This window comes from Amphibalanus amphitrite, unplaced genomic scaffold (assembly GCF_019059575.1).
Source record: "Amphibalanus amphitrite isolate SeventyFive unplaced genomic scaffold, NRLGWU_Aamphi_draft 000016F_arrow, whole genome shotgun sequence".
Taxonomy (NCBI): Eukaryota; Metazoa; Arthropoda; class Thecostraca; order Balanomorpha; family Balanidae; genus Amphibalanus; species Amphibalanus amphitrite.
In genome coordinates, this window is record NW_024881512.1 from 961799 (window position 1) to 984528 (window position 22730).

General features: G+C 51.3%; 4 protein-coding genes across 7 annotated transcripts; 2 read left to right on the forward strand and 2 right to left on the reverse strand.

The window, feature by feature from the left end:
- Positions 1–203: 203 nt before the first annotated feature.
- Positions 204–6163, forward strand: LOC122387307 (major facilitator superfamily domain-containing protein 8-like). The gene is made up of 11 exons (XM_043377412.1): positions 204–328; positions 714–879; positions 1475–1715; positions 2027–2140; positions 2492–2792; positions 3084–3218; positions 3530–3676; positions 3840–3908; positions 4197–4326; positions 4583–4798; positions 5169–6163. Exons 1-11 carry the CDS (start codon positions 309–311, stop codon positions 5391–5393), a joined length of 1764 nt encoding a protein of 587 aa, XP_043233347.1. The 5' UTR covers positions 204–308; the 3' UTR covers positions 5394–6163.
- LOC122387315 (protein lin-7 homolog C-like) lies at positions 6157–9827 on the reverse strand. Its single transcript, XM_043377420.1, has 4 exons — positions 9668–9827; positions 8928–8969; positions 8373–8521; positions 6157–8178 (listed from the first exon to the last, which is right to left on the reverse strand). Exons 1-4 carry the CDS (start codon positions 9702–9704, stop codon positions 7810–7812), a joined length of 597 nt encoding a protein of 198 aa, XP_043233355.1. The 5' UTR covers positions 9705–9827; the 3' UTR covers positions 6157–7809.
- Positions 9828–10329: 502 nt separating this feature from the next.
- Positions 10330–14216, reverse strand: LOC122387323 (nucleoporin p58/p45-like). 3 transcript variants are annotated; one of them, XM_043377443.1, is made up of 2 exons: positions 14157–14216; positions 10330–12057 (listed from the first exon to the last, which is right to left on the reverse strand). In XM_043377443.1, the coding sequence occupies exon 2, from the start codon at positions 12027–12029 to the stop codon at positions 10545–10547; it is 1485 nt and encodes a 494-aa protein (XP_043233378.1). In that variant the 5' UTR covers positions 12030–12057; positions 14157–14216; the 3' UTR covers positions 10330–10544. The 3 variants fall into 3 exon arrangements, with proteins under 3 accessions (XP_043233378.1, XP_043233374.1, XP_043233368.1); XM_043377439.1 differs by lacking the exon at positions 14157–14216 and adding an exon at positions 14083–14121; XM_043377433.1 differs by lacking the exon at positions 14157–14216 and adding an exon at positions 13742–13814.
- Positions 14217–14376: 160 nt separating this feature from the next.
- On the forward strand, positions 14377–22399 carry LOC122387339 (LARGE xylosyl- and glucuronyltransferase 1-like). Of its 2 annotated transcripts, none has more exons than XM_043377454.1 (14): positions 14377–14586; positions 15117–15212; positions 15370–15495; positions 15795–15985; positions 16611–16802; positions 17099–17314; positions 17946–18158; positions 18447–18572; positions 18802–19281; positions 19504–19662; positions 19994–20173; positions 20651–20746; positions 21050–21180; positions 21570–22399. In XM_043377454.1, exons 2-14 carry the CDS (start codon positions 15206–15208, stop codon positions 21649–21651), a joined length of 2199 nt encoding a protein of 732 aa, XP_043233389.1. In that variant the 5' UTR covers positions 14377–14586; positions 15117–15205; the 3' UTR covers positions 21652–22399. The 2 variants fall into 2 exon arrangements, with proteins under 2 accessions (XP_043233389.1, XP_043233397.1); XM_043377462.1 differs by having other exon boundaries at positions 14502–14586; positions 17949–18158.
- The last annotated feature ends 331 nt before the right edge of the window (positions 22400–22730 follow it).

Sequence of the window (22730 nt, forward strand, 5' to 3'; positions counted from 1 at the left end):
TAATTCCATGAAAAGCCGCTAAGGAAGACACCGTTCACACCAAGGGACTTTGTCGTCCAAACCAACATTATCCCGCGCACTCAGAAGCGTTTTCCACTGCGAGTCCCTGCCAGGCTCCGCACTGCCACGTCGCTCTGGCGCCGCTAATGACTCATTATCAGCTCTCATTAGCCGTGTGCTGGCAATCAGTCGGCCGGCGGCGACGCTCAGTTGTCAGCTGGTCGTCCGCCCGGCGGTGTGAGAGGCGGACCGGAGAGTGCTACCGAGAGGGACAGCGCTGGATCCGGCGGCGGAGCAGGACACTAACGATGAACCTGCTCGGAGGCAGGTATGGACTGACTGGGGCTGAGAGACGGAGGATGGCGGGTGGCGAGGGTAAGTCTCGAGTGGGTCAGCGGGGAGGAATGGGGGTAGAAGGGGTAGGGGAAGGATCGACTGTGAGTCATTTGGATTGAGACCTATCTTCTGGTTCCCTCCCAAGATAAATGGGGACGATGACAAGTATTGCTATTTGCACATTGTCGCCCATGACGTAACAGATGCAGGTAATCCAAAGAAGCGTTTGCGCACTGGTGCATCACCGTGCTACTCTCCTGTATTGTGCTGTCGTTTCATCTGCACACCGCGAATCATGTCTCTAACTTCCATCAATGCCCGCACCAAACTGTGCCCACCTTCCATCCCTACCACCGTTAACATCCACCGTTCTCCAGGTCGGAGTCGGGCGGCGGGGGCGTCATCTACGACACGATGCACCTGGAGACTCTGGAGGAGCGGCGGCGCCGGCACGTCTCGTTCTGGCTGGTCTGCATCCGCACATCGTGCGCTTACATCGCGCTCTCGATGATCGTCCCCACCACCTGGCCCTACATGCAGAACGTGAGTTCAACGCGCCAGAAGGTGGTGCTGCTTTCTGTTGGCTGGGTCATGTTGCAACCTCTTGTTGTCTTGTCTGTATAATCTTTTTAATTAATTGGACGATATTGTGTTATGTAAGTCTGTCGCCGAGAATGCATTAATCGGTTTTATCAATCTCAACATCAATCGATCCCAGGACGTTGCGAGCAGCATTACTCGGTATCGACTATCGATATTGATTTCCGTGCTGGGTCACAGCTGTGGGGACACGGTAGTGACTAATGACGACCGAGCACCTCTGAACTGACGGTCCGACTGACGTCACGTCAGCTGACGGTGCGGGTAATATTCCGTCAGAGCGATTTGAGCATGAATTCGATGGGCGCCAATGTTTCCGGTCAACATGTTCCGGGCGTTTCATAGTTGACCAATCCCAACAAATGACTCCATCTGATTTACCGGTGTAAAATGAAATCAGAGGCTAAGCATATTACAGGGGAACGCTGGAGAGTTGTGAGCCATACAGGTGCTTCCCGAATGTACTGTGGTACCTACTACCAGCCATCCAACCTTTACAAGCACGCTGTTGCTCCCATTCCCCCATTGTTATCGTCAGCTGGACCCTGCGGCCCGTAAGACGGACGCCGCCTGGATCATCTCCGGCATGTTCATCGCGCGGATCGCAAATAACGCGCTGCTGGGTCCGGTGCTGCGCCTCATGTCGCTCCGCACGCTGGCGCTGCTCACCTCCGTGATGGTGATGGCCAGCTACGTGATGTGGGCGCTGGCCTACCTGGTGCCCAGCCACCCGTTCTACCTGCTGGCCGCGTCCCGCGCCATCGACGGACTCTTCGGCAGTGAGTGGCGGGACGAGATAACGGGCTGGGGAGGCTGGGTCCGTGTTCACTAAAGGTCAAGTGTCCAGGACGGTGCTACAATACCGCAAAGGCGTGCTTTTGAATGTCTTCCTTCAGGCCTGATATTGGCTTCCAGGGAGTTGTTAGTACACAGTGATATCGTCATGCATTCCTATCAATAGTTCATACCATGGGTATATTTATGGCAAGTCAGTTAACGTCCATGAATCACCTGAATTCTCATAAGTTCATATCGTTCCGTCATATTGACCTTGTGTCTGCCCCATGCCACCGTGACCCGTGTCTGTCAGGTGACACAGTGATCGGCTCTGTGTTCGTCACCCGCGGCACCACGTCCAAGGAGCGCGGCCCGGCCATGGCACTGCTGGCAGGGGCCGCCGCCGCCGCCTACATCCCCGGCGCAGGTCAGTCATACACGACAGTCAGACTCAGACAGACAGTGAGAGGTGTAGTGAAACAGCATGAATGCGTAGCAGTCAGATACCGGCAAGTCGGGCGACCGGAGTATATAGCCGATGGAAGACGGAGATAAAGGCGGGCAATGGGCGTAGCGTAGAAATGTTAGGGCGATGGTGGTGTGATATAGATTGCGCGATGCTGCGCTAACTAAAAAGTAGTACCTAGTAAAAAAAAAGTATGCTGGGCTAGCTAAAAAAGATCCCTTATTCAATGGCATCGCCTTCGACAGGCGCCACCACTTTCCTATCGCTGCGGGGCCCGGAGGGTGTGACCGTCCGCCTCCCTCTTTTCCACAGGCGCCACTACTCTGCTCTCGCTGCTGGGCCCGGAGGGTGTCACTGTGGGCGGCTACCGGTTCAACATGTACACCGTGGCCGGCATCACCGCCTTCAGCGTGTTCCTCGTCACCACCGTGCTACTCTACTTCTTCTTCTTCGACAACGAGATCGCCTACCAGGAGCTGGAGCTTGGCCTGGGCGGAGGCGGCGGAGGACTCGGCAGGAGGCGGGCGGACGGCGTGCGATCCAACTACGTCGGTATCGCCACCTGCATCATGGTCATGTGCAGCGTCGGCTGCATCCTGCTCTTCAACGACTCGTGAGTGGCAGCGCTGGGTGGTGGGTACGTCGAGCTCTGGGAGGCTGCTGAGTGCTGGGCCCTCGGTGTGTCTATTGGTCGGATTTTTTAAACGGTTTTGAACGATATTGAAAAGTAGCATTATTTAATGACATTCACAGCCTGCTGATGCCACTCATCCTCCGGATTCGTATCATTTCGGGTCTGGTAAGTATGCAAGCCTATCATTACTATTTACAGCTGGCGCTAACCGTGCCGTTATCGCCGCTGAGTCCTCTCATTGACCTGAGATGACCCCTATCTACCCACCAGTCTGCTGGTGCCCATGTTTATGGACATGAACGGCTGGCCCGAGGAGCGCGCCGTCCGCACATACGGCTTCCTCATGATGGGCTTCAGTCTCGTATCGACCACCATGTTCGTGGTCACGGCTAAACTGGCCAACAGGTCAGTAACCGGCCCAGGTCTGAGGTCAGATGGCCGAACTCGCCAACAGGTCAGTAACCGGCCCGGGTCTAAGGTCAGATGGCCGAACTCGCCAACAGGTCAGCGGTTCAGAACTGTTAGGTTACAGGATTTATGTCTGAGGTCGCAAGGCCAGTGTGGAATGGTAGCAGCTGGTTGGGAGTGCGCGAAGTTTAATTTTTCCATTTGAAATGTCTCTCGTCATCAAATTTTGGAACGTAACACGACGGCGTTTACCGTGCTGTAATATATCACATAATCGATTCCGCCCTTATATTTGTATGTCCCCCCAGGTTTGGCGAGCGTTCACTGCTGCTTGCTGGGTCCGTGGTCGGCTTCCTCGGGTTCTTTGTGTCGTTGCCTTGGGGCTCCGAGATGCCGCCGACCGTGGCGCCTCTGCCGGACACGATCGGAACTAACGCCACCGAGGCCTTGAGCGGGTGAGTGCGCGCTGGGCAGGATTACCAACGATGTTTTGATGCTTACTTGTCTAATGACTAAGGTAAACGTCTTGCAGTGTATGTCACACTATTATACGGGTCAACACACACCAATTGTAATGAATGCGACTGTTCAATTGACGCCCACCCGTTTCCCTATCAGCGCTGCCGTCATGGCCAACACCACGGAGTCTGCACAAGTTCCGCTGGGCTGTCCGCCCGAACAGAGCTGGTGAGTGGACCGGCCTCCGTCGTATGTCACCAATCTGTCACATATTTTCATACACTGCCCTCATTTATCGGCGTACATCCGTGCATTACAAAGAGAGCCTAATTAACAGGAATCAAAGCCCTCCGCAAATGTCCCGTTAGGCTTAGAATATGAGTATCGAAGACGGACATCGACATTACAAGGCCTAAAAGTACAAGTTTGCAGGCAAGGCGATCTTATGAATTTGGTGAACTCCATGCGCACTTTCCCCTGCCCTTCCTCATCAGCCGCCGCGTGTCTCCCGTTCAGGTGCGCCACGGTGCCGCGGATCTACCTGAGCCAGTACGTCACTGAACTGGTGCTGCATGGTATAGCAGTGGCCCTGCTGGCCTCCATGTGTAACGCCCTCTTCTCAAAGTGCCTCTCACCAGGATCGGAGGTGAGGTCAGAGACGGCTGGCGAAAACTTGGAGCGACGGCCGGTGGTAAAACTGCACAAAATAACGTCTTATCGTATAGATGACTAACTCTTCAAACTGAAACATACACCAACTTCAATCGATGATGTGTAGGCAGTTCAGTAGACGTTGTAAAGATATTGCAGGATTGGATACGATATCTTGCTGGGTGCATGCGTGACATTTGTCGTTCCTCAGACGCTCACACATTGTCTGACGGTACTCACTCCCGTCACAGGGTTTCTGGTGGGGCCTGATGAAGGCGATGGCCAACATCTCTCGTCTGGTGACTCCCGTGGCGTTCTCGTACCTGTACCAGTACGCCGGGCCGCGCGCCATGTACGGCACACTCTCCTCGCTGATGGCGGCCGTGCTGACGGTGACGCTCGTCTCGTACCGGCGACTGGTCAGCGCGCCCGGGAGGAAGGACGAGGAGACGCCGCTGCTGGCAGAGGTCGGTGGACTCGATAGCAGTTTACGTGTAGGGAGTGGACTGGGGAGGGATGCCGGGTCTGTTATACAGATGATGGGTGGTTTGGTCAGGTGGTTAAAGCCGGTATATACTTTGTCCTCTATGTTAAATGTTAATCATGTATCAGCATCAATTCAATGAACATCACAGAAACGAAAACATTCTGGTGATCCTCATTTCATATGCGTGATGCAGTGAGATGCAAATTTTGTTATCGTTTTGTTATCAGCTGTTATCGAACAGCCGTGCTCAGTTTGACGTAAGGCTGTCGTCTCGCCACCCCTCCTCCCCCTCTCCGAGACGCCCTGCATGGCCCCCTGATATTCTCACACTGCCCCCCCCCCCTCCGCAGAGCCGCAGCCGCCAGGTGAGTGGTTCAGAGACGCCGTGCATGGCCCGCTCCTCTGAGTACGGGAGCAGCGACCCGCCGGAGCACCTTCAGCTGAGCTCCGACTGCGGCGGCAGCGACCCCCCGGAGCAGCTGGAGTACCACTCCGCCGGCCGGGCCGACCAGCCGCCAGAGGCCGAGATTGAGTCGGACGACGAGCAGACGCTGATCAACTCACACGGACGCTGATAGGGGAGACGCAGAGAGCCAGTGATAGCTAGCGGCCCGGACCGGTGGGTGACGTACGGGATATGGTCGGAAAGATGGACAGATGTCGGTTTGATGAGAAAGTGACAGTGGAAGGTGGTATAGTCGGGTTCTGAGGGAGCAAGCAGACCTTAGATGGCGTGAAGCAAAGCGCCGTTATAGCGCGTAAAGGAGCGACGACTGTATCGACGGGCTGCGTTTGGAAAGTGGTAAAGTAACCAAAGTACGTCTGGCGCGCGCTTGCGAGTGTGTCGATGCATGCACGGTTTATTAGGTCAAGGCTGGTTCCCGTCTTTTGTTATCGAGACGGGCAACCGTAGCCTCTGTGAACCAAGTACCTACTGAAGTCGACTGGAATATGACGTACGAGTAAGGCGATTTCGTTTCCTAACGTGGTCAGCTGCGACCAAAATAAACCAAAATGCTATCTAAAAAAAAAGAAACAGTATCACTTCACCTTTACTTCTAAGAAACGCTTTAAAGAAAATGTTGTTCAGCTCGAGTCCGCTTCATGCCGTGCTAAGGAAGGAAAATAAGAAGTGAAATGTGTATTGTTTATGGTGATTGGAGATCGAATACGCAGCCGAATACGTAGACGGTCGCACTTACGAAGCTCAGTCCAAAGGACAATTGAAATTAATTATAGATGAGCGCACGGCACGTCTAGCCGTCAGAGTCGTGACTGTGCATGGGCGTTCATTTGTCGTATCCCGAACATGTAGACAAAAGACCATCCAAAAGACCAGACCATCTAAAAGCACGTTTATTGTACTATTCATAAATTGTACTACCATTTCACTACTGAGTTTAGATCTGACTCTAAATCAAAACAGTCCAAAGCGATGTGGTGAGTCTTGCCACACACCACAAAAAAAAACAACTGGCAACACAATGACAGCTTCAAAACAACAAGGCACAGGGCGAAATAGAGTGGAAGCGCTCGTTACAAACAGTCCTTTGTAAAAGTCACAGATTTGCACAGCTCAAACGACGGAGAAAGCTCACAACACAAGCACAAATATTTAGATTCTGAATTGGCGCAGTAAAGCGACCTTGCCACAGCAGCAAGCACAAGGAGTATCAAACAACCGCGTTCACAACCACACAGGGGTCGAGGTGTCCGTCTATACAAGATCTCGCCACAATCGCACGCCCCACTCGCACGTGCGACCGAGCGAATCTACACAACAGGCAAAAAAACAATAATAAACTGCCAGTTATTTAGTGAAGGTGTAGTCGAGATCTGACACAACCATTCAACGACGAAGACGAAATGGGATGATCAGGGGAAATATCGCATCCACGAGCTGGAAGATCAATAGTGTAATGCTGATGATACTGCATGGCTAGACATAATCAGATAAATACTGATACATGGAAAAGGGTAATGATGGCACATATGACAAGAATCGACAATCTTTAAAAATCACTTTCAGAGGTCTTAGCAAAATAGGACAAACAGGGCTATGCGAATTCATCTTAAAAACGTGTAGTTGAGCTATTCGAGTATTCTGACCTCTGTAATAAAGAAAAGCTTCACATCACAACTGAACTGAAAAGAGCAGCCGTGATGCAATTACTCAAATAGCTATATAAGAAGCCGAAATCGCTTTTGCGTAATTCTAGACATAAGATCTTAAAATCTCCTTATAACAAGACAGCCATCTATCAGAAAACACCTTTGCTGATGCCGGTTTCATGCCGTGACGAAGGCCTTATGTCAGCCAAAACGAAGAACGTCGAGTCCATTCATGACCGAGAATACAAGATTACGGTCTACACCAGAGTTGTAAAAGTGAGGAGTAAAGAGATCAATCTTTGCATATTGTCAACTGTCGGTGACATTTCGCGTGGGTCGAACAAACTGTAAGAAATGGAAAGGGGGTCGATAAAAATGGCATCTGTTCCCGGCGCAAAACTGCCCCAAAACTAGCCAGGCACATTCTTCCCCTCTCATATAATGCCCTGACGATCACAACGAGAAGGCTTTGGAAAGCAGCATTGGAAGGCGACACGCATTACGCACGCCGGTATCACAAAGACAAGGCACATTTACAGACTGCGGAGCTCTCACAAAACGAAGCTCAACGAGCAGAAGCAAGGCACTAGGTAACAAAGCACGACATGTATGTCGTGTAATACCCTTAGGACAAATATTTATGAGACTTTAAGCAGCTCCAAGGGCTATTTTCGTTATCAATAGAAAGCCACTGAGATGCGGAGGACATCGCGAATTCGGGCCACGCGAGAATATCGCGATTCCAGCCCGACTCACTGCTCGCCCACCGGTTCCTCTCCCCTCTCAGCGGCCGGCGGCGCGCGCTTCCTCCCCGATCAGCGGCCGGCGGCGCGCGCTTCCTCCCCTCTCAGCGGCCGGCGGCGCGCGCCTCCTCCCCCCTCAGCGGCCGGAGGCGCGCGCCGCCGCCGCGCGCGCGCTTTCCAGCCGGCGCTCGAGGGCGTCGAGCAGCTCGGGCGCGTGGCGCACCAGCAGCGTCACCTGGTCGCCGGCCTCTCGCAGCAGACGCACCACCTCGCCGTGCGTCTCGCCCTCCACCGGGCGGCCGTCCACCGTGATGAGCTGGTCGCCACGCCGCAGGCCGCCCTGGCGCTCGGCCGCGCCGCTCGCCAGCACGCGACTCACCAGGACGGGCGCGTCCGGGCCCTCGCCGCCGGCGATGTTGAAGCCGAAGCCGTGCTCGGTGCGGGAGAGTCTGATCAGCCGCGGGTGCGCCTGGCCCTCGGAGGCCGCAAACGCCGCTACCGTAGCCTGGGTGGGCGGGGACGAGTAGTTAGTGCCGTGACCACAAATGACACCACTCCCAGGTCCCAAATCCAAGAGCTGAGTGCCGGTATTCATATGGTGAGATGAGCTCAAAACAAGGAATCCCCACATGTCCCCCAAACAAGCGATATTCAAGAGCTGAACCAAACCACCAACACTTTGCAACCCATTTGTCATACCTTCGCGGTGGCGGAGGCCCGCGTCTCGGGCGAGCCGGGCATCACCACCGTCTCGTAGACGTGCTCGTAAACGCCTCGAACAGCACCCAGAAACTCGGACCGCAGCACCTCCTGCAGGGCGACCAGCTTGGCCGAGGGCACCTCACCAGCTGGGAAAAGTGGCAACAGTACGATAGTGGCTCAATAGAGCCAAAGGGGCTGTTCCAGACTTCACCACTACTGAAACTGACCACCTGGCAGCTTTGTAGATTCCTGAGTGTCTCATGCAAAGGAAGAGTTTCAAATAGAAAACACATGAAAATTATTGGATAGCCATGGTAATAATGGACTTGAGCTAACTAAATTTAAATTTTTCTTAATAGTAGCATAGACTTCACTCTTCATCCCACTCAACTAGCTTCAACTCACAGCTCCTTGTTGCACAAACTGTAGACTACCCCCTTCATTCAGCCATTCCATGATTCAGCAGTCTCAGATTATTAATTGCTGGAAGTGGAGCGACTTTAAACTGGTTTCTTATAGCAGGGAGACTGTGGGATGGACAGTTATACTTACACTTTTGAAGTTTCTCCAAAAGTTCCAAAGCTCTTGAAACATCTGCGAGCAAAATAAGAAAATTACATTCATGAGTCCAATACACTGAACAGCAGGCATCTACCCATAAATATCACAAGAAAACTAATCTCTGCACAGACACTGACTCCGGATTCAGAGTCTCTCGAACAAAGAAGATTCCATGTCGTCCTGCAAATGGTGCTCGAGGTCAGAGGGGACTTGACACAGGATTGGCCAGATGACATAGAAGGTTAGGTAGTTGTAAAGCAGGTGTCACACTTGTTTTTTGCAGCCAAGGAGAGGCATTATTACCAGAGATGCTTTATCAAACTTTAAACCAAACCAAACCTAACCAAACCTGACCTAACCTTACCTATAACTTCAACCTAAAACCTACCACCTAAAACTTACAACCTAGCCCACAGCACCCCTCCTTACCTATAACTTCAACCTAAAACTTACAACCTAGCCCACAGCACCCCTCCTTGGTTGCAAAAAAAAACAAGCCGTGACACCAGCTTTACTACCTAGGTACCTACTGGCTACTAGGTACTGAATGTTATTAGTCCAAAAACTGTGAGCACGCCCTGAGAAAAAAGAAGGTTGAATGAAGCTTCAATATAGCCTTATCAGTCAAGACATTCTGGAAATAGTGTAACTCAAACTGTAAGGCGAGCATAATAACATCAGTATTTAAGAAAATTGGCATAATTCAAATTGAAGGATTGATCGAACAGTACCTGCTTGAAGAGAAAGCGGCTCTGATGCTGCTGCCATTGCTATGCCTATTCAAAGCTTCAAATTTCAAGGATCTTCAAACACTCTCCGAAAATCACAAGAAACAAAAAAACAAAAGAAACACATATATGACTTTGACTTGAGAGCTTGATGAGCCCGAGCACAAGGTTGACAAAGGCCGGATCCTGTTCACTTTGGAACAAAGAGCAGCTCACGAATAGCGTTTGCAGATAAGACAGCATTCAATTGGATAACTGCTGTCAGCAGTCGTTCGGTTAGTTCTTTTTGAATGTAATTTGGAATCGTAGAGTGTAATATAGGCGCCGTTTATGTCTCACAAGTCTTCTTCTTCCATTCCCAGCATGCAGCATTCGCTGCCAGAGCCAAGACGGAAAGGCATAGGCCGGCAAATTTCTGAACCTGAAGTTGCTAGACAGATATTTGGTGAATCCGCTGCCAGAGCAGCGTGCTCGGCCCGGCTCGTCCTTATAGCCCGGCCAAATGTCTGCGTCACTGCCAGCAGCAGAAACGGACATATCCGTCACGTTCCAAACCTCGCAACACGAAGCGAACATTACCTAACTAGCTAGATTCCGGACTGATCGAACGGTGTCCGTGTCCTCGCTCAGTACCCCTGAGCCCGCGGCTCGCAAACGCTCGCAATCCCACATCGTAATTGCTTTATTTTTAGGTCCATATTATTTCACACTGATGACAGAGTATGACAAGTTTAACTTCACCAGCCAGCCATGAAACAAAGACAAAAATGTTGCTCGTTGTCATTTTTAACGGCATCGTCCATTTACAGGCCAAGTGTTCCAGGCAACAAGTTAACAATCCTGTTACAAATCTTTTATCTTTTCGGGGCGCTGGTCTGAATCAGTTCGTTTTTCCTCGCTTGCTACCGGGCGGCGGGTCGAGCTTCAGGCCGGCTCCCGCAGTTCCGAACGGGTTGGCCGCCGCCGCCGCGCCGAACGTCGTGGAGCCGCTGCCAAACAGACCTCCGGCAGCGGGCGCGGCGGCCGGCGTGGCCCCGTACAGCGGCGCGCCGACGGCGGGCGCGGCCACCGGCGGCGGCGGCTGGCCCAGCGCCTGTGCCACGGCCGCCGCCGCCGCGTTCCTGTCCACCGCGAACGGGGACGGCCCGGGCCGCGGCGGCGGCGGCGAGGCGGGCCGCGCCGGCGCAGCAGAGGAGCGCGCCGCGAACACGTCACTCGTGTCGCCGACTACGGTGCGCCGGTAGGCCAGGTAGTGGTCCTTGAGCGCCTGCACCTTCTCGTGCACGGTCTGCAGGTGGCCGGCCAGCCAGACGAACGTCTCGTGCAGCTGCCGGATGGAGCGCATCAGCTCCTCGGGCGAGACGAACCCGGTGCCGTCGGCGGCGGCCAGCAGCGACTCGAGCTGGTCGATCTGGCGCCGGTAGGTGACCATGTCCGCCTCGTACTGCTGCACCAGCCGCTCGAACAGCTCCTGCGGCGCCGTGTTCTCGTGCTGCAGGCCGGCAGAGATCTCCGAGGTGCGCTGTGCCACCTCGGCCCGCTTCAGCAGCGCACAGACGTCCTGTTTGAGCTGGGCGGCGGCGGCCGCGTGCCGCTGCACGGACGCCTCCACGGCGGCCAGCAGCCGGCGCAGCGCGGCCGTCTCCTCGCCCACGTTCTGCACCGAGCCCCACGAGTGGCGCGCGATCTGTTCGCCCTCGGCCTTCTGCTCCTTGACGTGTTTCTCGAACTCGCGCACCGTCTGCACGATCTCGGGCGGCACGTCCGTCTCCTTGGGCGCCTTGCCGTCGGCCTTGCCCTCCGCGCCGCTGCCCGAACCGTCCAGCGCCGTTACCGTGCCGCCCAGTCCCACCTGCAGCTTGCCGCCGAGGCCGACGGCCGCGCTGGACGCCGGCGCCGCGCCGCCCAGGTTCAGCGTCAGCGCCGGCGCCGACGAGGTCACCGCCGTACCCAGGCCAAACCCAGTGGACGGCTGGGGGGCGGCCGCGCTGCCGAAACTGAACCCCGTGGAGGCGGCAGGAGTCGCGGCCGGGGCACCGAGGCTGAACCCGGTCGCCGGCTGGGCGGCGGAGGTGGCAGCTGGTGTCGCTCCGAAGCTGAATCCAGTCGAGGCCTGTGTGCTGGCAGCTGGAGTCGCACCAAAGCCGAATCCTGTCGATGCCTGCGTGCTGGCCGCAGGGGCCGCACCAAAACTGAAACCAGTGCCAGCTGAAGATGCTGTAGGAAGAGTAAGGGTGGTCCCCGCTGGTTTGGCAGCTGATGCACCAAAGGAGAATCCTGTGCTGGCTGCTGGAGTTGCTCCAAAGCTGAAGCCTGTTGATGCACTGGAAGCGGGAGTGCCTCCAAAGGAGAAGCCTGTTGCCATGATGAGGTGAAATCAGCAACTAATTAATCTGAAAAAAGATGACAGAGTATACATCATGCATCAATAATTTCAACTTTGGTACCAATTAATATCTTCTAAATCCATTTAAGAGCCAATCAAAGAAACAAAACCAGAGCTATGACTATTATGTATCTACCTAGTCATTGTTGGTCATCATGCTGCTCACTTAGGTACTTTATTGGCATTCTGTAGCCTTCCCTTATTGTTAAATAGCTCATAGCCTGTGCTGTTCACCAACAACTGGCACAGAAGCACTTGCAAGTATCTACAAAGTGACAATGAAAATTTGAATGGCTAGCATGGCACATACAGTTTTCAGGGCAGAATACATTTAGAAAGCATACTAATCAGTAATCACTAATCAGACATGTGATGTGCATGAATCTGAGTGATAAATCTATTATCTCAGTCACTCAGTGGATCTTGAAGCAAACTGCAAGTTTGGATACATTATCCCATCTGATTCAGTGTGAAAAATATATTCAAGATCTATGAGCTAACAGGATCTGACAGTAAACCAAGACCATAGGGCTGTTCACGACGTCGGTTTATGTGGTTTACATAAACTGCCCTCGGGGCACGTCCGCGGCTGTGACGTCACACGGCGTTTACGTTTACGAAGCACAAATGTTTACTTACAGTGACAACTAATAAGCAATTGAGACGATACTGTAAAAGGTGCAAAGAAAAGATAATCTGATGGAAATATGTCCCATATCATGACATATTGCAAGAATAAGGACAGTTTTCACCACAAAATACCCACGACGCTAGACGCTGGTTAGCAGAGAACGATGCTCAAAATAGGTCTTAATTACAATGAAATAATAAAACCTACCATTCTAGGTCCTCTGCAACCCGTGCAGGGTTATTTTGAAACTCATTTATTCACCTACCAGCCCCTGAACTGTCCGAATTCAAATTTCCTAACTCACAACTCGCCTCACGAGTTTGCCGCACATCGCCATCATTGTCACATTAACGCGTTTACGCGCCATGTTGATGCTCTGAGGCATCAACCGCATAAACGGTTTACGGCGGAGGTCTGACGTCATTGACGAGATGTGACGTCAGGATCAGGTCGACGCTGATTGGTCCTTCAAAAAATAAACATGTTTACGGTTTATTAAACGGGATAAACCGACGTCGTGAACAGCCCTCATGGATTTATAAGCCTGGTTGATCCCACCAGCACAACATCTGAAACCATGTCTCCAAGAGTTTCTGTGTCAATAAGTCCCTGCTGGCAGCCCACAAAACTATATATATTATGAGTTATGACATGCAATCACATAAAATTACTAAAAAAGAACTTGTGTGGGTTGCACCAAGTGAATCTTCATCTAGGTAAGGATCTAAATTCTAAGGTCTCACTGGATCTCAACTCAAAAGTACAAATTTAGAATCTAATTGATATTTACTTGTAAGTTTTCAAGTTGCTGTTGCTAGCTTGCTTTCTGTCCTTAAGTACCTACCTATCAGCATCAGACATGTATACGGATCTAAGAAAATGGATCTTGGATCTCCAAGAACAGATAAGATCCAAGATCCATTTTTTTGATCCATGTACATGTATGATGCTGATAGGTGCTGACTTAAGGAGTGAAGACAAGCTAGCAACACAAACAGCAACTTGAAAACTTGAAAGCAAATGTCAATTTCCAGGCCGCCATGATCATGGCATGACGCACAGTGGGCTGGGCTACACTACCGCATTGGTGCAGCATTTGAGATTAATTCACAACACGCCAGCATTGTGTCTGAGTTTGTTAATGTTTCCATGGAAACCCAAAACACCGATATGCTGGCGTAGCCACGTAGTGCACTGTAGCCTCAGGCTCAGGCTGGCGCCAAGAAACAGGCCCCCGAAATATCCAAAAGAATGGTGAACAGTAAATTCTATCAGTATGAACCCACAAAAACATGTAAATGACCTGAAGGCTGTAGCCTGTTCTGTAGTGTAAGTTGAAGTGAAGTACTTTACATGATGACACTATATTTTCGTATGCCTTCTTTACTGAAAAATATTTACCTATGAAGCCTATGAAGCGTATTTATATATATATATATATATATATATATATATATATATATATATTTACTTACCTATGAAGCATCGATTGAACCCAACGTGTGTATACGAAATGCGCTGCTTCATATGGCAGTGCTTTTGAATCATTTGGAAGCTATTGGGAAAAATCCTCTCCTTGAATATAATTTCCCTTGATATTTTCTTTGAATTCCAATAACTTTTGTTTGCTCACTGCGATTAAATTAGCGTTTTATTGTGCTTCTGAGCAATCAGCGTCGGCCAACAACTTACTATTTGTACTATTTGCACTTCTTTCTGTTGAAATATCAAAATAAATGAGAAAGAAAATTTTCCAGGACAGTAGAGTTTTTCCTTCAAGACTGGATTCAATTGTCTATGATGCGTCAGGAACGCTGACATTTACTGATGGTTAGAAGAAAAGCATTAAATATTTTTTGGAAAGACGGTTTTGAAGATAGAATACCAGGCTGCACACAAAATTATGTGAGCTGAGTGAATCTTCAGCTGATGATAAGATTGAACTGTCTGGTTGGGAGCTTGATGGTTGGCACCCGGGTTCAAATTGCGTGTCTTTTACTTTTGTCATTTTCATTGCAAATATGCGATTTGCTGCAATTATCTGCCAAGACAATGATGGTGGTCTTTGTATTTCATCTCATGGACTAGCTCAGTCAGGCCATCAGGTATAGGTGGCAATATAGCAATGCAGAATGGAATCAGAATGTGAGGTGTTCGGATACCTACTTTCTCATATTCCGCTGCCGCAGTGTGCCAGCTCAGGGCTGGCTTTTGGTTCACATAAGGCTGTGGGTTTAAGTTTATGGTAATTGTGATTGGATGGTGGATATTTAGTGACTGAACACCTACAGTTCTTAACAAATCTTGAATCTATATTTTATGCAGCACGCTGAGCTCGCTATAATATTTTTACTTCTTCTTGACTCTTCCCTGTTCTCTGTTCACCTTGTGCTGCTACTTACCTATTTATGACATATGCTTTTATTTTATTGCAGACCATTACTCAAGAAATGCAACCAAAATATCACCAAGAAGCTAACAGAAGCAATAGCTGATCACTAGCTGGCCCATTTGAGCTCTAACTATGGCTGGTAAGTTGTTTTACTTCATGAATCTATCATTTCAGAAGAATCTTTATGTATTTTCATTCAAAATCAGACCATTAATTTTGTAGTTAGTGTACAAGCTTGCGTGCAATACAGTGTCCTTAAGTGAATGTGAATCTCACTGTCTTTTATTTCCTTTCAGGAGCTAAGATCACCAGAGTGAAGCGCTATGGTTACAGAGCCATCCTGGCGAGGCCCTGGCTGGCTCTCTATGGGGCGCTGCTGATGGTCGTCATTGTCAGCATCCTCTACTACCTCTCCTTGGAAGGTATGTGAGGAAAACTGTGCCAGCTGTACTACTAACTTCTGACTTGTGTTTGGCCTGATATGTCAAGACCCTGATTATACTGTTAAATGTTCTTTTCAGCAAATGCATGGTGGAAAGTATTTATTAATCTAACAGAGATGTTTTCATTCATTGCATTAGATTGAGTCTAGCAGACAGCAGTGCTCCTTTGCTTACATCAAGCCACTCATTATTTTGTCCAGAGAGGTTAAACACCCTCACAGTGTGAGTGTTCCAACATTTTCCAACCCTTTCCCCTGACTCCTAATGTTTTCCCTCAGATGACCCGGACAACGTGCTGGGGTTCAACGCGCGCGAGCTGAGGCTGGCGGACCGGATCCGAGACATGCAGGAGCAGAACACGATGCTGCGGCACCAGCTGGCGGCGGCGCACAGCCAGCTGGTGGCCGTCCTCGACGAGCACGGACGGAAACACAACGGGACCGACGACGACCTGTTCGGACTCAGAGACGTACGTAACGGCGCGGGGAATAGAGGGGAGGGCTGGCGGGTTTGGCCCCAGGGACGTATGAAATGGCGAGAAAGGGAGGAAGGCGGGGAGGGGTAATGGATTCGGCTTCTGGGACGTATGGACCGGCGAGGGAGGGGAGGAAGGGGGAGGCCCGACGACCATTTCGACCTCAGACGTACGGTAATGAGGGGGGGGGGGCTGGAGAGGAGAGTAGGGGAGGGTATGCGGTTGCGAGTGGAAGACCTGCCCAGCCTCAGAGACGTACAGCCCACCACTAAAGTAATGTGCGGTTTTACCATCTCAACGGATGGCTTTGACTGGCGATCTTTTAATTCGGAGTGATCGAAAAGAAGACGTCAATAGATAAAGTTGCAGCTGCAAGGGTGACGATATATGTAAGGAACATTCAAAGTTTCATTGTAGTCTGGCTAATCGTTCCTAAGCTTCAGAAGCACAACATATCCATCACTGAATCCGCACATTACTTCTGCTGTGGACTGTACATAAATGTGTGAGAGGTGGCCGGGAGGGGAGCTGGTAGTGTATATGACCTGTCCGTCTCGAGCTCACAGACGATGGTACAATCAATGTCTCCCTCCCACACAACTCCTCTCGTCATCCCTAGGAGCCGCTGACCAAGTGTTCGGAGATCTCTGTGGTGATTGTGTGCGCCGGTTACAACTCGACACGCTCGGTGGTGACGCTCATCAAGTCGCTGCTCTTCTACCGGCGCCACCCGCTGCACTTCCACTTCCTGGTGGACGACATCTCTGAGAAGATACTCAACCACCTGTTCCTCACGTGGGGCGTGCCGCAGGTGAGTACGGCGTGGAGGCAGAGAACGGGAGAAGGAAAGGAAGACAAGGAGTAGCCTGCTCGATAAGGTGTATCCTGGCCTCGTGGTGTAATCACTTAGGCTTTTTTATGTAAGTGCAGCATGGTTTTCAATAACCTCTGGACAGCAATATGAGTAGGCATGCTAGAAATGGCATGCTAGATAAGAGTGATTCGTGCTTGCAAATGTGTCCATGTGATTGCTTCTTGTTTTATCACCTAACTTTCTCACCAGTTGACACGAGTCACACTATCATATCCTACCCCCGGTCTCCTCAGGTGGAGGTGAGCATGTACAAGATCGACGCCCAGGTGCGCTCTGAGGTGGAGTGGGTGCCCAATAAACACTACTCGGGAGTGTACGGACTGCTGAAACTGCTGCTCACCAAAATACTGCCCGACTCGCTGAAAAAGGCCATCGTGCTCGATACGGACATAACGTTCGCGACCGACATCGCAGAGCTGTGGAGGATATTCGGACACTTCAGAGGCGAGGTGGGCGATAGAATTGGGCTGCGGATGGGGAGGACGTGGGAGTGGGAGACGCCATGACGTGGGAAGATGAACCAATTTTCTGTTGATAGACGATAATTGGGCGCTAAATTGATTGCTAATCGATCGTGAATGTCTGACAATTATTAGATACAGGAGTTGATACGCTATTCTTGGAACAGCTGCTTATATGACGCAAGTTTTGTCTTTATGTGAAGGATAAGGGCAAAGTTTACTCGTTCAGCTGGTGTCCATTTTTATGTTCTAAATCGCCCCCAACTCACCGCCAGCGTTCCATGTTTCAGAACTTTAGGTGAATAATCACACATGATGGGGAAAATATTTTCATCCTAAAAAATATGACAAGTGGCTTTGTTTCATCTTTGTTAAAGAAATATGTCAAACGTTTGATTCAACAGCCAGCTGCCAGGTTACACATGACTTGACAGTTGATGCATCTACTCTACATCATTTCATTTCAGATCCTGTGAAGGTTCTGATATAATCCGAGGTAAAAATGGTATTACGCAGTTTTGCGGAAAGACTAAATGTATCTCATTTTGTCTTCATATTTTTCTTCGTTGGCACACCCAATTGAAATCCAATTTTAGAACACTGCTCACCGCCCCCGCAGCAGCTGTTTGCACTGGTGGAGAACCAGAGCGACTGGTACAAGGGCAGTCTGTGGACCGACCACCGGCCGTGGCCGGCCGTCGGGCGCGGCTACAACACGGGCGTGATCCTGATGAACCTGGAGCGGATGCGGCAGCACAACTTCCAGCAAAAGTGGCGGCTGGTGGCCGAGAAGTACCTGGTGTCCTACTACGCCACCCAGCTGGCCGACCAGGTGGGAAGGGAAAGTGTCCGAGCTAAATGAGGGAGGATAATTGTTGACCATGTTTGGTCATGAGTTGCCTTAACTATTTAGCGTGGAACGGGAGATTGGTTTGCCTCTCGATCTGATCATGTATGTATCCTTGATTTTGTATTGGTTGGTAAAACCCATCCGTTAGTCGTTACGTTGCTATACCGCGACACATGCCATTTCACATGCGCATTTATCGGAGTTTTATAATTTTTCAGAAAAATGGTCGTGGCTAATAAGTACTGACGCGCACCCTCGGTATGTTTTCAGGATGTGATAAACGCTGTGATAAAGATGCACCCGTACATGGTGTACAAGCTGCCGTGTCAGTGGAACGTGCAGCTGTCCGACCACACCCTCTCCGAGGACTGCTACTCAGAGGTCACCGACCTCAAGGTCAGTTCATAGCGCAAACATATGTCACTTGTGTTGGTTGGTGTACAAGTTAAATTGTCAAGTTAAATACGAAGGTTAATCTGAATGGAAAGAGCCGTAACTAGTGCACAGTGCGATTCGACCTGTGGATTTAATCAATTCCGCAATCTCTTCTCTCCATTCCTCGCTCTCCATCGCTATCCCCCTCCCTTTCTGCCCTTCTGACTCCCACATGTTCTCTCGTCTGTAGATAATTCACTGGAACTCCCCCAAGAAGCTGAAGGTGCAGAACAAGAACGCTGAGTTTTTCCGTAACCAGCACCTGACGTTCGTCGAGTACGACGGTAACCTGCTGCGCCGGCAGCTCTTCTCCTGCCCGGTCTCCTCCGAGTCGAGGTGGCGCGGCGGCCTGGCGCAGCTGGCCCAGCTCAGCGAGGACGACCCGTGCTACGACTTCCAGCGCGCGCGGCTGGTCCAGTACCGCACGCACCTCTACTTCCTGGACTTCTCTGCGGACGCGGCGCGCGGCGCGACGGTGACGCTGGTGGCGCAGCTCTCGATGGACCGGCTGCAGATGGTGGAGGCGCTCTGTCGCCACTGGGAGGGGCCCGTCAGTCTGGTGGTCTACATGTCTGACGCTGAGGCGCAGGTATTCCTTCAGTACGTCCAGCAGTCGCCCGTGCTCCGGCAGAGGGATAATGTGGCCTACCATGTCGTCTACAAGGATGGGGTGAGTGCCCGGCGTCGACGGTCAGGTCTTAGATCGGGGAAACACCTAATTGATAAATCAAATAATCAACTAATTCGTTAGCAAATAACTATTGCACATTAGCATAATACCACGACGTCTCCTGTAATTGATGAGGTGACTTCTTCCATCGTGACGTCGCCTATTGTCAGCTGAACATTAGTATATGATGGGATGACCTATCCCGCCCCGAATACGTTCCAGATGTACTACCCGGTGAACTACCTTCGTAACGTGGCTCTGCGGGAAGTGCTGACGCCTTACGTCTTCCTGGCTGACATTGACTTCCTGCCGATGAAGGGGCTGTATAACGCTCTGCTGCGAACCACGGCAGAGCTGCTGGAGGACGGTGGGCGGCCCAAGGTGCGTACGAGTGAATCGGTGGGGCATAGCTGGTTGGCGGGACAGGTTGCGTCCGATCAGGTGGCCGGAGGGGAGGGCGGGCGCGTTTTTTTTTTTTTTTTTGAATCGGCGCCTAAAATGGAGGATAATACCTGAGAATAACATGGCGCAATGCGGTATGCGAGTCAACAAACTGGTTATTTGAAATCATATTTTTAGCAGGCTTGGTGGTAAGATACTTTCGCCAATTGCCGCATAGCTATTACATTTCCCGCCCTCTGTTCAGCCGTGCATTCTGACCTACCAATGACTGTTTTGTCTCCCCTGTAACTCCCGTTGTCCGGCCGCGCAGGCGCTGGTGGTGCCGGCGTTCGAGACGCAGCGCTACCGGCTCACCTTCCCCGAGAGCAAGGCCGAGCTGCTGAACATGCTGGACATGGGAGACCTGTTCACCTTCCGCTACCACGTGTGGGCCAAGGGCCACGCGCCGACCGACTTCGGGAAGTGGCGGACCGCCACCACGCCCTACACGGTGAGGGGCGGCGGCGGCGGGGTGGGAGGGAGCGGGTAGAGGGACAGGGGACTGACCAGGCAGGAGCGGGTCAGTTGCAGCCGAACTTCTGTTGCCGGCCGTCATGTTTCGTCTCATTCGGCTAAATGCGTTGTGTGATCAGTACTAAGTCGTTAGGCGTTTCATTATTCGTCGCGTGTAGTGTGAACAATAAGCATAAAGTTCTCATAAGTTGTCTTTGGCTCTCATCTGTTGGTCTTATTCGTTGGTGTTGATATTGGTCAGGCTTTTTGCCCAGCAGCGATGGTATGAACCACGCCCATTTGCGTGTTGTCAGTCGGACCTCTATAAATAGCTATCAGCCGCGGTGGTGTCGACGCTACTTTTATAATTACGTCTTCCCCCGTATTGTAATCGTGGCGCCATTCAGCTTCGCCACAGGTGTTTGCGGTGGTGTTAAACCTTATCAGCTGGTCTGATCCGCCCCCTCCCTTGCAGGTGAAGTGGGAGTCCGACTTTGAGCCTTACGTCGTCGTCCGTAAGGACCAGATTCCCATGTACGATCTGCGCTTCGTCGGCTTTGGGTGGAACAAGGTGAGATTCCCAGCTTTGCGTGCGGAGTGGATGAAACTCGAACGATGTCGGCGAGTTGCTGACAATCAGGCTCTCGTGTATTTTTATGTTCCTTTGTATTTATGCGCTCGCCATCTTTTCTTCAGTTGATTTCCATTTTCCCACGGATCTAAGACGTGCCCCCTCAGTCACTTTGACATCAGCTAGCTCTTGTAAATACGACATTGATGGCACTTGTTCCTGCCTTGTCGTTCCGTTTGTAGTACGCTGGTTCCGTTACGTGGCATTCCATGACATAACGCGCCGTTATGCGGCCTCTGTCAGGTGTCCCATATTATGGAGCTGCACGCGCTGGGCTTCCAGTTCATAGTGCTTCCGAACGCGTTCATCATTCACCTCCCGCACGCTCCAAGTCTGGACATCGCCAAGTTCCGCACCTCTGCTCAGTACAGACAGTGAGTTATCGGCGGAAAGTTCCGCACCTCCGCCCAGTACAGACAGTGAGTTAACGACTGAAAGTTCCGCACCTCTGCCCAGTACAGACAGTGAGTTGGCGGCGGGACGAGACAGACAGTAACGAGGCACAGACGTTACAGTACAGTGAGTTACCCGAGGACTGGGAAACCTCCCAGTACAGACAGTGGGCGTGAGTTGGCGGTGGGACGAGACATCTGTTCAGTACGGACAGTGAGTTTCCGGAGGACCGGGGTGAAGGGGACAGACTGGATCGAGATCTGACTGGCTGACAGGGCGATGGAATATGACGGGACCTCTTGATACGAACGGAACGGTTCAGTCTGTTTTGAGGTCGGCAATCGCAGGTAAAATGTTTTCTCCGTTTCAGGTGCCTGAAAATGCTGAAGGAGTCTTTCGTCCAGGAGCTGGAGAAGAAATACGGCGGCAACTTTTCCAGCTACGTCGTCTGACCGCTGGTCCATGACAGTCAACGAAATATCACTGCTCCCGAGTGTCTTGCACTGTGGAATAGCGTTTCCTCGTCGTTTATAGTGTGTATTTTGATAGCAATTCCGGTGCGTTTGTATCCAACAAGCGTATGTGCTTTTATACGAGATTTATTTGTTGGTAGGCAATTATGACATTATCTAGAAATGTGTGGTCGTGTGAGGATGAGTGTGAAAATACTGCAACTATCGAGTCTCCGGTTGGATCTCATGCGCCGTATCGGCGAGCCTTTCCCATTACTGCGTTATTGTTGGTGAACTGGGAAGGGTATATTCACACACGGAGACCGAATCCGACTGCGCTTGTCTGCTTGTGCAAAGAGATTTAGCCGAAAGTGAAGAGATTTAGCCTGTAGTAGGTGCGCTTGTCACTCACATCGGCGGGTCATATCCCAATTTGCGTGGTGTTCGGGCCAGAGTATATAGATCACCGTTCGGGCCCCACTCAAACCCCCGCCAAAGCTCTGACGACTGCGTCTGACGCGTGCCGATGTGATTTGGTGGTCCGCCGTCTCGAAGACGGGTGGGCTGAGAACAGTCCGCGATAGCGACGGGCGTTGTTACTAGTTGGGCGCCGCTTCGGAAGGCTCCAAGCCCATGGAATGCCAGTATGTCAAGCTGTGTAAAGTTATCACGTTGGTGTGTATTTATTTGCGATAAAGTGGTATGTTTCGGGATGGCAGCGGAAAATATAGCTACGTTTATGAACTAATGCCTTGCTGTGGTGATGTGGGTATTGATACTTCATTAACTGAAAACTAGTGTTCACATCTCATACCTACTCAATAAATACGCAGGGCCCTGCGTATTGCGTAAATACGCAGAGCCCTGCGTAAATACGCAGGGCTGTGCGATGGTGGCAAGGGGCCGTCACGTCGGGTCTCGTGCGACACGTTCCGGTCGGCGCCTGTACGGCGTCGTGTTGGCTTCCGTCGGTCCAGACGAGAACACCGTCCGTTCCACTGCTGACAGCTACTGCATGCACGCAACACAAAACTGGCGGGCTGTCGTTTTCTGCTTGAAACACAACCTACACTCGTTCT